Source organism: Filicampus tigris, chromosome 6, assembly GCF_054856515.1.
Source record: "Filicampus tigris isolate MCC_2025a chromosome 6, RoL_Ftig_1.0, whole genome shotgun sequence".
NCBI classification, from domain to species: Eukaryota; Metazoa; Chordata; class Actinopteri; order Syngnathiformes; family Syngnathidae; genus Filicampus; species Filicampus tigris.
The window spans coordinates 9,458,277-9,471,664 of record NC_141222.1 but is presented as its reverse complement, the minus strand read 5'-3'; the positions used below and the strand labels follow the sequence as shown (position 1 = coordinate 9,471,664).

Here is a 13,388-nt window from a genome sequence, read left to right as displayed (position 1 = left end):
AGCTCAAAAGCTTAGCTATGTTTCATGCTTCCATCAGCAAATAAACAGTAATGATGAAAACACCCCCCTGCTAGTGTATTACGTAATACTAATTTGGCAAGAAGAGCTACACCTACATTCTGGTAATGGAGCTCAATGATTTGATCTTTTTTCCACGGCAATTAATCCTCTTCGAGACAAGTGAATAGTGTAATGAACATACAATGCATCTTAAGTGTTTTTTGGGAAACTATAAGGATGTACTGCATCAAACATTAAGCCTTTACAAAGATATGTTTGGAAGGACTTCACAAATTCTGCTATCATATGTGCTCTTTGCTGAGGAGTAAAAGTGAAATGAATTGGTGTCTATGTAGCCAAATGAGGTAACCAAATCATTCGAAACAATAATGCCGTGTCATTCTACACTATAAATGAGATCCTGTCAATTATAATTGAGCATAACGATGATTGTAAATGTTTGTGCAGGTGACTACAGTGTTGTGGTCAGACAGCTTTCAAACTTGGAAAATATCCTCCCACACTGTCAGTAATAACTTGGAGGCAATTAGTGTGGATGGTGGTCGAGGGTGAGTGATGTGCAAAAACTTCAGGTGAACTGTGAGTGAGGTAAACATCATGCGCATACACACAACACGCGAGGGGGGCTTGAGGGTGTTAGAGGCTGTTATTCATTATCCACATGACTGCATTCCAGGGCCGGACAAAAGAAGTTATCACCACCATCACTCAGAGGGGAGTAAGAGAGAGGGATTTAAGCAGGTTCTCAAACAAGATGCCCCCACCTGATAACCTTAAGTCTTGCAGTTACACCATTCCCACGTGTCCTAATGCATTCACAAATCGGAGCGGGAGAGAGCGAGAGGGAGAAAGGGAGGGTGGAGAGGGGCATAGCTAAAATGTCTGAATGAGAATGACATGAAAGGATGGAGGGCAGGAGCTGGAATCGAGAGAAACTTTGTGAACGTCAACACTGTGAGTGGAAGTGATGGAGGAAGATAAGGAGACCTCCCCTGCACAGGCAGTGAGCAATCAACCAGTGGCAAGTGCGCCCCGTTAATGATGTAGCTTCAACAATGCTTTGTAAGGCCGAAAAAAGAAGGGGGGGAAAGGTGCCCTCTTTCACCTCAGCGATTCTCTGCCTCTCTCCTCCTCTTCATCCCCGTAGCGTTCAGATTTACACACACTTGACCTTTCACCATCACTCATTCAAGAGGAAGAGAGGTGAAAGGTCAACATGCGAGGGTCAAGAGGGATTACGTCCAAAATGTAGTGTGCTTGTCTTTTGGCATCAGTGCCGTGTGCAGGGTTGAAGGGGACGGGACAGGGCAAAAAGAACTTGCCAGACAGAGCGCAAGCTGTAATATGTGGAGAGTGTCAAAGAAACTCACCTTTCTTAAACTCCTCCAGCATTGCATCCAGCTTGGTGTCATTGAAGACAAAGTGCAATGGGTGGCTATAAAACTTTGTGATGGTTTTGAGCGGCGTGCAATCATCCGGGTCAACAAAGGCCAGGTCCTTGACGAAGAGAAGGTCTACTATGTTGGACCTCTCGCCCTCAAAGACGGGAATGCGTGTGTATCCACTCTTCATGATTTCGGACATGGTGTTGAAGTCAAGGGTGGCATCCCAGGGTATCATGAAGCAATCTCGAAGAGGCGTCATCACAACTTCCACGGTCTTAGTCCTCAACTCCAGCGCACCCTGGATGATGTTGAGCTCCTCCTTGACGAGGTCATTGTAAGGATCCGTGACGCGCAGCATCTCTAGAAGCTTCTCCCGGTTGTACACGGTTCCGATCTCCTGCCCCAGCAGGTAGTCGAGCAGCTTGCTCACCGGGTAGGAGGCGGGGAAGGTGAGCAACATGAAGAACTTTGTCAAGAAAATGGTGTTGGCGCCCACGGCCAAGCCGTGTCGGGAGCATATGGCCTGCGGCACGATTTCCCCAAAGATAACTATTCCAATGGTTGACATGACCACGGCTATCAACCCCGAACCGGCGATATCGTCCAGCAGAATGGTCAGCGTTGTATTCACCAACACATTACCGAGCAGAAGCGAGCAAAGCAAATAATTCCCTTGGCTCCTGACAGGCTCAATCTTTTTGGCATAATTCTTCTCCCTTTCCGTGCCACAATTCTGAACTATCTGGAGCTCCATGGGGTCCAAAGCCATGAGCCCCAGGTTCAAGCCGCTGAACATGCCGGACAGACACAGCAGCATTGAGATGAAGATGACCTGGAGCCAGAAAGGCAGCAAAAACTTTTTCTCCTCCACCACGATCACCCTGGTGTCTTCGCCGTCGTGGTAGATCCAGGTGTTCTCCGTCCATGGGTCGTGCGTTCCAGCCACGGCAGGTGCGGGGGTGGCGATGCAAAGGTAATACGCTTTGCTCCTCTCCGTCTTGCGCAGAGGTTTGACCTCGATCTCAACTATTCCAGACGTCTTTCGGTTCACGACAATGTTGGGCAATATAATGATATCTGAAGTCCTGATGCCGCACGGATGGAAGTCGGACAAGTCCTCTTGGCTGTGGTTATCCCCCGAGGAGCTGTCAAGGCTCACCCCCGCCCGGCTCCTCTCGTGCTCCGTGAAGGCAATCTTGGACCAGGTCTCGTTGTTGATGTTCTGCCCGTACACTCTTAATTTGATCCGAGAGCGCTCACTCACCCGCAAGTAGCCTTTATCCATGAAGGAAATGTCGTCCGTGTCCTCCAGACGGAGGCCACTGATGACGGTCTCCTCGGACCCTTCCTTGCCACTTGTCGAGGTGACAAAACAACCAGTGACAGTCAAGAAAATTAGTGTCAGCGCGCGGACCCGGTTCACTGACGCCATTTTTGCAGCGGTGGGTGCTGAGGATAACGGCTCTGCCATAATGACAACCGCTGGCATGCAACCTGCTGAATGAAAATGGCTTTGAAAAATCAGAACCAGTCAGAGTCCGCCTTCATCTCCACCGAGGGTTGCCGTGACTCGCGCATCAGGACCTCTTCTTTCCCACTACGTGTACGACAGTGGTCCCTCGTCAGCCCCGGGTAACTGGCTAACTCGTGCCTGCTCTGATTTCCTCCAGACCGACGACGTCGGGGGCCAATCAGAGGAAGGCTCCGGGCCAGGGGCGGGGCGGCCGCTGCCACAGTGACGAATCCAATTCCAAAACAAGTGCACCTCATGTTAAGAAATGGTCAAGACTCACTCGTGACTTTTTGGACGAACAGATATTCAAGTTTAGGTGATAGATAACTAATCTACATTATTATCATGTGGGCTGTGTCTCCGAATTGGCTGTATTTTATGACGTCAAAATGTTGTCAAATTGGTTTTTTTTTCTTAAGGATCACTTCACGATCATTCTAGAACATTTGCCAAGCACAGTACGTTTTCACTTGGATAACGCAGTTTATTGATAAAGACGTAGTTCTGCAATTACACACTGCTATGACTCATAATTACTGCAGAATGACTCACAACACATTGGGAAAAGACTGCAATTTCTTTTGTGAAAAATACGTGAATAACATGTATACATAGTCATGGCGGCCTTGGGTGACAGCCTGGTTAAGGGGATGTATACTGCATTTACAGGCTGTACTGCATTATAATGTGTTGTTAACTTGATTATCTTCACTCATCTTTTTACACCTTGCCTCTATAATTCTAAACACTAAAGCATCTCTGAAAAAAATATGAGGCACTGATATTCACAAAGCAAGATAAAAATATTTATTTTCATATTAGAGTAACAAACACAATGATTAAAGTGATGGACATTTTCATTGACTGGAATGGAAAATAAAGTAACTACTATATATTCTAAGAACTACTATACCAATAGAAGAGGTGAAACAACAAAAAAGAAGTGCTTAATAATACTAATAATCCTAGAAGGCACCTTTTATCATTCTGTAAATATTTCAGTGATTCTATTAAAATTTTGAACCGTAACAAAGAATTACTTTTGAAAAGGTGTATGTCAGCTACAGCTGCTTCTTTGATATCAGGATATCGCAGATCCACTGATGAAAGTAGACTCCGAATAAAACCAAAAAACCTATGTAGGAAGGGATTTTGTTGGTTGGTTATGATTGTATGATTGTTATTCTGTAAAGCACTTTATTACAGCTGCAGCAGTTGTCAAAGCACTATGTAAATACAGATGACTTGAGCCGAGTTGAGTTAAAGATGCTCAAACATTGTTTTAAAATGTTTAGTCTACCATTATGAGCATCCTATTAGGATATGTTAAACAAGTCAGGATTTCTCGTATCAGTACAAATATGCCTTAATGTATGTGGCAACAACATATGGTTTCAAGATAAGACTACCTAGGAAATTCTACACATAGATTATTGTAAAATGTCCTGTATTCCAAATTGCTTTTAACCAATTTACCAGATTTGGCCCTACAGTATTCAATCCTTCAGCAGCACAGTGCACTTCATTGAAATTGGACATCTACTGTGTAAGGCCATGCAAACTACTGTTATACTAACACGTGATTCCATGATGTTGCAGCAGTACTCTACATCCAGAATCACTTGCAGCAGGTAGCAGACTGCGTACTGCAGCACCCCCCTGTGGCTAAGCCTGCACTCTGTTTCTGCAGCTGCGCAGCCAGCTCAAAAGGATCCCCAGAGATTGCCTGAAGGATAAATTCAACAAGAAACAGGACATCACACTTTTGGATTATGTCACATTTCGCACATGGGAATTCTAGAAAGTGTGCAAAAATACATATTCAAAAAGAAAACATTGTATTGTTGTTACTTTCTGTATTGTACATAATTAAAAAAAAGGCTCTGGTATCAACAGAGCTTCTGAGCCAGTTCACAAGTGGTGTCGTGTTTTTACTTCTTAGTTTTATTTCTGTCAGACATTGATTGTTCATTAAATAAGCATATGTCTGAAAAGGAGCTAAACAACGTATTTCTATTAATTTACAACAAACATGGTTGATTACAGTAAAGCATGCAAGCTTGAGCTCACATCAGAGGACCAGTCCAAAGGTTTAACTATGAACTCTGATCTGAGAAGTGCAATCTAGGATATCAAAATTCAACATCCGTAGTAAGTAACTGAAAAGTGTTGTTTTTATGTGATTTATGGTCATTGATTAAACATCTAGCGTTGTCCGTGAAATGTATGCATTCAAAGAATAACCATTAGAGCTGACACGATAGCATTCTATGAGCTAGAGAAGAGAGCATTCCTTCCTGTTCAAGGTTCTCAGCATGACTCCACAGTTTGGTTATGACTCTGAGACAGCTGCTTGACCTTGTGCTTGTGGATGAGTGCATATGTGTGCTTTGAGAGAGTGTGTGTGAGAATCTGCAGCATGTTTCCTCGACTGTGCAGTTAAGACAGTGGGCCTCTCTAGGCGTGTCCACAATTTTAAAATGATACCACAAACATACTGACGGCTCAAAGTAACTACAGGCAGTCCTCGTATTACGACGTACGCAACCTACGACGTTTCGATTTTACGACGCCCGTGCCTCCTCCTCCATTTTGTCCCCAGCACCACAGTGACTGCGTTTACATGCAGTCAATAATCGGGTTAAAATCAAAATTCAGATTTCTGAAACATTCTGAATATCCCGTTTACATGATTGAGCGGACAGAGTTGCTCTTGCATTTGAATAAGCTACTGTGTACGGCGACACATGGCGTCATGACTCAAACGGACGTCATTTCCGCTTGTTACTTTCAGCCGTCAATAAAACACTTGATATTCATGTCACTCGCCACATGAATGAATCAGCCGGTTTCCTCCTCGCTCCAAAAGTGTGCTTTTGTGCTGCATCTCTGAGCTTGTTTACCTCTGCATGGGTATTTGCAGTGGTTGCGCGCCAATCACCGCACTTCCGCATACAAGCGCTTCCTGTACTACAAAGACCAGCATTCTTTGTGGTTGAGCATACGCAGAGTGTCTCGATCGTGTCTGCGCGCCGGCACCATCTTTGCCTTTTTCGCCCTCCTCTTCTCCTTCTCCATCTACTTCTTAGCGAATTACAGCATTTTGTGCTTTTTATTTTAATGTACTTTCATTTTTTTATACAAAGTATTTTCACGTCAATTTCGACTTTAACGGTGCAATCCGACATACCCCGAAATTCAGGTTACATCTCCAGCGTAGGAACGGAACGCGTTCGTAAAATGAGGGCTCCCTGTACATGCATTTTTACGCACTGCATTTCCAAGTATCACTGACCTTAGTCTTGACTCCACAAGATTCAAAAGAGTCTCCTGGTGGAAGGAAAGTGAAGGCCTGTGCATATCTGGAATGGGTCAGGTTGGCGGCTAGTTCACCATCAACCTCTGTCACTTGATTAGCCTGTCAGAGGCAAATATTTGTGAAATTTCAGTTGAAAATCAACTGGAGCTGATCTGATGTTGAAGAGCTACAGACCTTGAAGGTGTACTGACAGTCAAAGTGGAGCGTGTCCTCTGCCCCTGCAATGTTTCCATTATAAATGACTTTACATGGCTTTGGGCTGCCTTTGGGGACCTTAAACAGACGGTATGTGGCAGAGACAAACTTGAAGTCACCTGGAATGTAAAACAGGTGAAAGGAAATCAACAGTATGTCCAACAGTATTGAACTATATTGGTTGAAAATGAGGCTGTTAGTGCAATCTACCATGACAGGTTACAATAATGCAAAACAGCAAATACAGTGTAAAGACAGAAACAAGCATCACACCTAGAATGGCTTGCATTTCGTTGTTGTTAACAGTGATAAGATTGGCTTTGAACAGCCTCGGGGGTCTGAATCCTACTTCCTGGGCCAACTGTAGCAGATCTTTGTACCATAGCGCACCACCAAATCCCTCACCTGTATTGAAAAATTGCATGATCACACTGGGGCGTCTGCAGCAAATACACGGCAGTAGAGTACAGTAGCAATACACACCCCAAAGAACTTTGTTGTTTTTAATTTCCTCAGTTTGTCTTCCATTGCTGTACATGTCACTGAAGAAAAACTCACCACCATCCTAAACATCAAGTCGCGAAAGTACATTAAGTTGTTCAGTGGTTAGGACATGGTTGTCACTTCGGATGAAATTCGTTCAGACAATGAAATCAAAAGTGAGTTAAAGGAGAAGTCAACCCCAAAAATGTCTTTTCAAGAAAATGTTCTCTGCAGCCCCACTAGTCTAAACACAGCATTATGATTAATATTGTGTTTGTGGAAGATAAGTTAAGCAGTAAAGTCCACCCATTTTTAGCCATCTCGGGGGGCGGCCGTTTTGCCACTTGCTGTCGAATGAAAATGACATCACAGTTGCTCAGGGCTCAGGTAACGACCAATCACGGCTCACCTGTTTTCTGAAGCTAAGTTTAGAGTAGTTAAGGTGTGTAGAACATTTTTGAGTTGACTCCCCCTTTTAAAGACCTGTACCTTTAGCACATTATAAGCTTCAGTCAGGACTTTCTTCTTGTCTGGAGAAAGATTCACCACACAGTTGGAGCTAAGCAATGAAGGAGACTATTTCAAAACATTTCCACAAATACAGTTCACAGCTTTAAAAAGTGAAACCAAGTGAAAGAGAGCAGGAGGCAAGAAGAAGCACATCTTACATGATGATATCAAAGGAGTTCTTTTCCAGACCCGCCTCCGTTAAGGACTCGATGTAGCCCTGGACAAAGGTCACATTGGGCTTCTTGAAACCAAACTCCTTCATGTGAAAGTCCACATGTTTCCTGGCCACTTCAAGCTAGATAACAAAAGAGATTTCATTTCAGTTTGAGATGTCCATACGGACGATAAAGCCCATGCTTTACTAAGAGGACAAACTATTATTGAGTTAAAACCCAAAATATGAAGCTGATGCATGTGATACAACAGATTACCATACACAAAATCAGTTTGTCACAAAAACATCACTGCACATCACTGGAAGATCGCTAATAACCCCGGTGAAGCATGATCGTGGCAGCATCATGATTCAGGGTTGTTCTTCAACTAGAAGTGGGGCTTCACTTCAGTCCAAACAGCAGACAATCTTGGGTTTTTATCTTTCAGCAATACAAAGACCCTCACATTACATTTCAATTAAGAACGGCTTCACCAGAAAAAAAATGTCAATCAACAGCCCAGCTAGCTCTGTGGTTAACTTGCGAGCACTCGAGTGTGTACCAAGACTCCAGCTCAAAGTAAACATTTAGAATGTAATATAACATCCTCAACCTCACCTATAAATGATCAAATTAAAGAAAAAAAGCATCAATGAAACTCAAAGTGCTTGAGGTGCCCTATCAGCCTATTGGCGCACTACGCTCCTTCTGGTTTATTTACTTGCGGTTGCCAGAATGTCGACAAGAAGCAAAGGAGGTCAACCAGTCTTTGTGCTGCTGATAGCTCTGCTTGTGCATACAGTAATGAATTCTCATCTCCATCCATGTAGTGTGTCACAAACCGGTCTTTCTACTCACCCTAAATTAGGTGCTCCTTCCTTTAGAAGTGATGTGATTACATCTCTAATTATGAATTATTGTAGGACCATACCTTGGCAGAACACTAACGTTAAAATTAGTAACACTATCACTAACGTCGGGTACATTTAACCTGATATAATATTCCGGATAAAATACAATTTATCAATTTATGTAAAAGTACAACACCGTATACCAAATTGGAAGTTGTCTTGTTTAATTTCTCAATACAAAATATTACATTAAAAAAATATGTGGGTGAAAATCACCCGACGTTAGTGTTCTATGGTTAAGTAAAACTTGTAGTGTTATTGTTCATCGCCTATAACATTTTTACTGTTATTGATACAATGGCTGCTGCACACATGGTTTTCCCATCCCTCCCCAAAAGTCTCTAAATGTTTCCCACTTTGTACTTACTCTTGTGGGATTCACTTGGTTTTAAATATGCAGTATGAGGAGTGTGGTTCCAGACCCAGGAGTGGAACAAGTCATTTTTTATATGGATTGCATTTTGGTGCGTTAACAGTTTTGGAGATGAGGGTGTAAGATGATGGTGAGATGATCGGCTTTTGGGTAAAAAGTCAGGATGAGCCTAAAATGCATTCTAGCCTTTACAGGTGAACTTAACCTTTGAAGGCGGTCCACCTGTTAATGTTCCAGTAATTCTGCACAACCTCTTCTCTAGCAAGGAGCTGAAATTCACAACAGGTGTTTTACCGGTGAACATTTCCAAGGACGTTGACTCCCATGCCTTTCTGTGACTCTTTCAGTCTCTTATTATTTCTGTTCCAACCTGCTGATGACATTTTGTGACACACCTAGCTAAGAGGCACCTTCCTTTTGAAAAAAAAAAATCCAGTTTAGAGCCTCGTAATGGCAAGGTACTGTTGATCTATTGTCAGGGGTCATTCTTGGTCTTATGATGTCAAAATGACAACTGTACTACAGTGTATAAATACTGTACGTACCTACTGTATTCTAACTGAATCTGGAAAGTTGAAGTTGTGTATTGTGCCGTTCCGCTCTTTGTTTGAACATCCGCATATGTGCATTCCAACGTTTACAGTTGATATTAAGTCCACCTTTAAACGTTACAGTGCATTTTAGATTAATCCTGAAATTTCAGACGAAAGTCGGACATCCATGACTTTTTCGTGAGTGTATCATACTTGATCGGACCTAAATAGTAATTTACCTGATCCTCAGTCATATCGATGCCGGTGACGTGTCCTGCCTCTCCCACCAGTTGACTTAGGATGTAGCAGTCTCTGCCACTCCCGCAGCCCAAGTCCAGAATACTGCAGCCCTCCAAACACTCTGGCACAGCCAGACCACAACCATAGTATCTGATGGGGAGGGAACACCATTTTGGAAAATTAACGACTGCGCTTTAGTGCATGAACATATTCAGCAACAACCTGTCAGTCACATCATGGTGGACTTTCTTCAGAGCCTGGAGGATGAATTTCGGGATGGGCCCCACTGGAGCCACGCAGGCATTACTCTGTAGATCTGACGTCTTCTGCAATTTCTTTCCATAATAATCCTACACCAGAGGGCATAGATGGTAATGTCACAAGAGGGGATGTTGGGTCAGTGCATGTATGTGAGGACAAGAACTTTAAAATAGAGCGTCACCCTGCAAATTCACATCAGAATCAGCTTTACTGGCCAAGTATGTTAATCACATTAGGTATTTGATTTCAGCTACTCGTGTCACTTTGGCACATGCAATATGAAATCTAAATAAAGAATAAATTAATGTAAAGGCAGCAAAAACATACAAGACTCATGTTTTTTGTTGATATGTCAGCGTTAGAATTAGTCAAGTAAAGTCATGCAGTGATGCATTAAAGTGGAAGTCAACCCAAACATTTTTTTTTTCAAGAATATGTTCTACGCTGGCAAACTAGTTGAAACAAGGCATTCTGATTAATATTGCATTTGTGGAATATGAGTTAAGCAAGTTAAGCATTGTTAAGCAAAATCCACCTGTTTTTAGCCATCTCAGGCGGCGGCCATTTTGTTTGTCACTTTTGTCAACTGAAAATTACATCACAGTTGCTCAGGGCTCAGATAACCAATCATGGCTCAGCTTCAGAAAACAGGTGAGTTGTCAACTAGTGGGCCTGCATAGAACATATTCATGAAAAAAAAATTTGGGGTTGACTTCCTCTTTTTAAAGACGGTAAATAAAACTGTGAATCATTTCACATTTCACAACTGGTCAGAGGGCTAGAACTCCTTTTTTTTGTGGGGGGGGGGGGCAATGACATAGTATTCAAAGTGTTTTATCCTACCTGAACATCCAGGTGAACGGTGGTATCGACAAAGCTTTAAAAAATAATTGAATCAATGATAAAAAATTAAACAGTATACATGACAGAAACTAGCTCAATACAAATCCCAGCGGGTAAAAGTTGGCCGGATGTTTCGTGTTTGATATTCACTCTTAATGTGTAGGGATCGTCCACAAACGGTGAGAAAAAATATTTACCAAAAATCAATGAAAACAAATTTTCCCATTCTGATTGCTCTAGTACTCTCAAGCCTTTTTTTTTTTTAACCTGAAAATGTTCTTGGACCAACCTTATCTCAGACCCTACCTGTTCTTCTACCCAATCTCTGCCTTCTACCTGACCTGCTTAATAAATCTCTCTTGCTTTGCTTTTGTCACATTTGAAATTGGAAACTGGATTTGGACTTTTGTAATTTGCGCAACTGCAAAAAAAATATATATATTTTTTTTATTTCGTATTTTAAGACAATTATTTTTATGAATAAGGACGGAGCGACAAGGCCGGAAGGGTACACAGGTCGCGGACGGTGGACTGACTGGCAAAAAAGGGTCAAGTGCCATGCTCTGGAGATACCACCTGAGATGTTTTCTACCCGGCACAGTGGAGGGGGGTCCATCATGGTCTGGGGTGCTTTTTATTCAGTTGAATGCTGGAGCATCAGGTGGTGCAAGGTCATCAAACGGTGGCTTGTTGCGTGCAGGTGTTGCAGCGGGCATCCCTCATGACTGAGGACCCTCGTCTGTGTGGTAACAGCTGGATTTTTTAACAGGACAACGCTGCAGTTCAAAATACTTGCTTGACGAAGGACTTCTTTAGGGAGGATAACATCCATCTTTTGGACCATCCTGCATGTTCCCCTGATTTAAATCCCATAGAGAATATTTGGGGATGGATGGCAAGGTAAGTTCATGAAAGTGGCCATCAGTTCCAGACAGTTGATGCCGTTTGTGAAGCCATCTTCACCACTTGGAGCAATGTTTCCACTAGCATCCTGGAAACACTCGCATCAAGCATGGCCAAACGGATTTTTGAAGTGATTCACAAGAACGGAGGAGCTACTCATTACTGAGTCCTACTGAGAACATTTTTTCTTCTGATTTGCGGAGTTGTTTTTGTTATTTTTTGAGCGATGGTCTTAAACTTTTGATCAGCTGATTAACAGCCCATATCAGTTTGATTGTTGTTTTCAATAAATTACTTTTTCAAAAGTGCTTTTTGTCAGACTCCCCCTTCTTGGTTTTGCATATTGTAGCTCTACTTAAAACCTCAATAAGATCCAAATGTGCAAAAGGTAAACTAAATTCTATCCATTTTTCAAGTGGTCTTAAGATTTTGAGCAGGTCTGTTTGTGCATGCAGTGTGCGTTGTTGACATGTCACTGCTAAGTAATTAATTTTGTGGAATTTATTCTTTGAAGCATTAATATTAAATATACTGTAATTAAAACGCTCACATGGGCAGTGACAGTCCCACTGTAATGTTCCGGATAGAATTTAAAAACTATGAAAATTAATGTAAATTGTTCAGGAAGTGAATTTCTATATGTTGGCAGCTCTGTCATGCAGTAGAAAATGCAGTTGGTGCAACTAACTTTAGTGCTGTTGCAACCAAGAAAACATTTTCCTACTAATGCAAAACGTTTGCCCTGGGTGGGCTACCATTACCAACTTTTGTAGCAATCAATCAGATTGAGAAAATGTGTTTTCAATTTATTGATTTTCTGTGACTATTATTGTCAATTTGTGACTATTTCTGTCCCTTAAATGCCTCCTATTTCTCCTATTTTAACCTGTAGTAATTAGTGGTCTACCATTGCCATGTACTAGAGCACAGGTGTCAAACTCCGGTCCTGGAGGGCTGCTTTCCTGCATCAAACTATCAGGATCATTATCAGGCTCCTCCAGAGAATTCTGATAAGCTGATCATTTGAATCAGGTGTGTTGCAGCAGGGAGAGATGGAAAACATGCTACCTATGTACTAAAGCAATCACAATGAAAGAAAAAGTTAAAATATATTTCCGGTGAATATTTCTGCCCATTTATTTCATGTAGCTTCTCCATATTGAGAGCTATTAGCATCGTTTTATGTGTAGTCTCCAAAGGTCTACCATTACAAGCGACGACAGCAGGATTTTGTTATTTGTGGACGGTTCCTATAAAGAAAGCCCTTGTGCCACTGAGCGGCCATGGTTCGCGAACGTAATGAATTATTATTTTTTTAACATTGCGACAAGAAAAAACGTTTGCATGCTACACGTGCAATATTGTCGCAAATGTAGCTAAGGCAGAGTACGAGTGTGTACTGCTAAACATAACTGAATAGCGAATATCGAACTTCCGGCCAATTGTTTTACTCGCTGTAAAAAGCATACGTGTTTGCTATGTAATACTGCTGTACTTTGTCACGATAGCAATAAATGTGTCTTATCAAAATTAATTCCGGGCAACAAGAAATGCAAACTCGAGATTCAAAATACTAGATTAAACAAGACAAGTTTAGCGTGTTTGACAGTTGCTGTTACCTAGCTTTATCAGCCATGATCGATGGTTCAAATGAAGTCCACCACACGAGTCAGTCTGTGCTGCACGCAGAAAGACCAAGTCAAGACAGCTGCCCCAATAGTTGTCAATACTGTGCATTAGAGT

The 13,388-nt window shown here is 42.2% G+C and overlaps 2 protein-coding genes across 3 annotated transcripts in view; both read right to left on the bottom strand.

Moving 5' to 3' along the window:
- Window positions 1-3,121, bottom strand: part of cnnm2b (cyclin and CBS domain divalent metal cation transport mediator 2b) — a 74,470-nt gene extending 71,349 nt beyond the window's left edge. For both annotated transcript variants that reach the window (XM_086034121.1, XM_086034122.1), the window contains exon 1: window positions 1,392-3,121. In XM_086034121.1, the coding sequence (XP_085890247.1) occupies window positions 1,392-2,895 (1,504 nt within the window). In that variant the 5' untranslated portion in view covers window positions 2,896-3,121. The remainder of the gene's footprint in view (window positions 1-1,391) is intronic.
- A 582-nt stretch (window positions 3,122-3,703) lies between these two features.
- LOC147145698 (arsenite methyltransferase-like) lies at window positions 3,704-13,371 on the bottom strand. Its single transcript, XM_086034621.1, has 11 exons — window positions 13,265-13,371; window positions 10,743-10,776; window positions 9,861-9,988; window positions 9,638-9,788; window positions 7,585-7,721; window positions 7,406-7,475; window positions 6,917-6,998; window positions 6,707-6,838; window positions 6,413-6,552; window positions 6,215-6,337; window positions 3,704-4,645 (listed from the first exon to the last, which is right to left on the bottom strand). Exons 1-11 carry the CDS (start codon window positions 13,279-13,281, stop codon window positions 4,538-4,540), a joined length of 1,122 nt encoding a protein of 373 aa, XP_085890747.1. The 5' UTR covers window positions 13,282-13,371; the 3' UTR covers window positions 3,704-4,537.
- Between the last annotated feature and the right edge of the window lie 17 nt (window positions 13,372-13,388).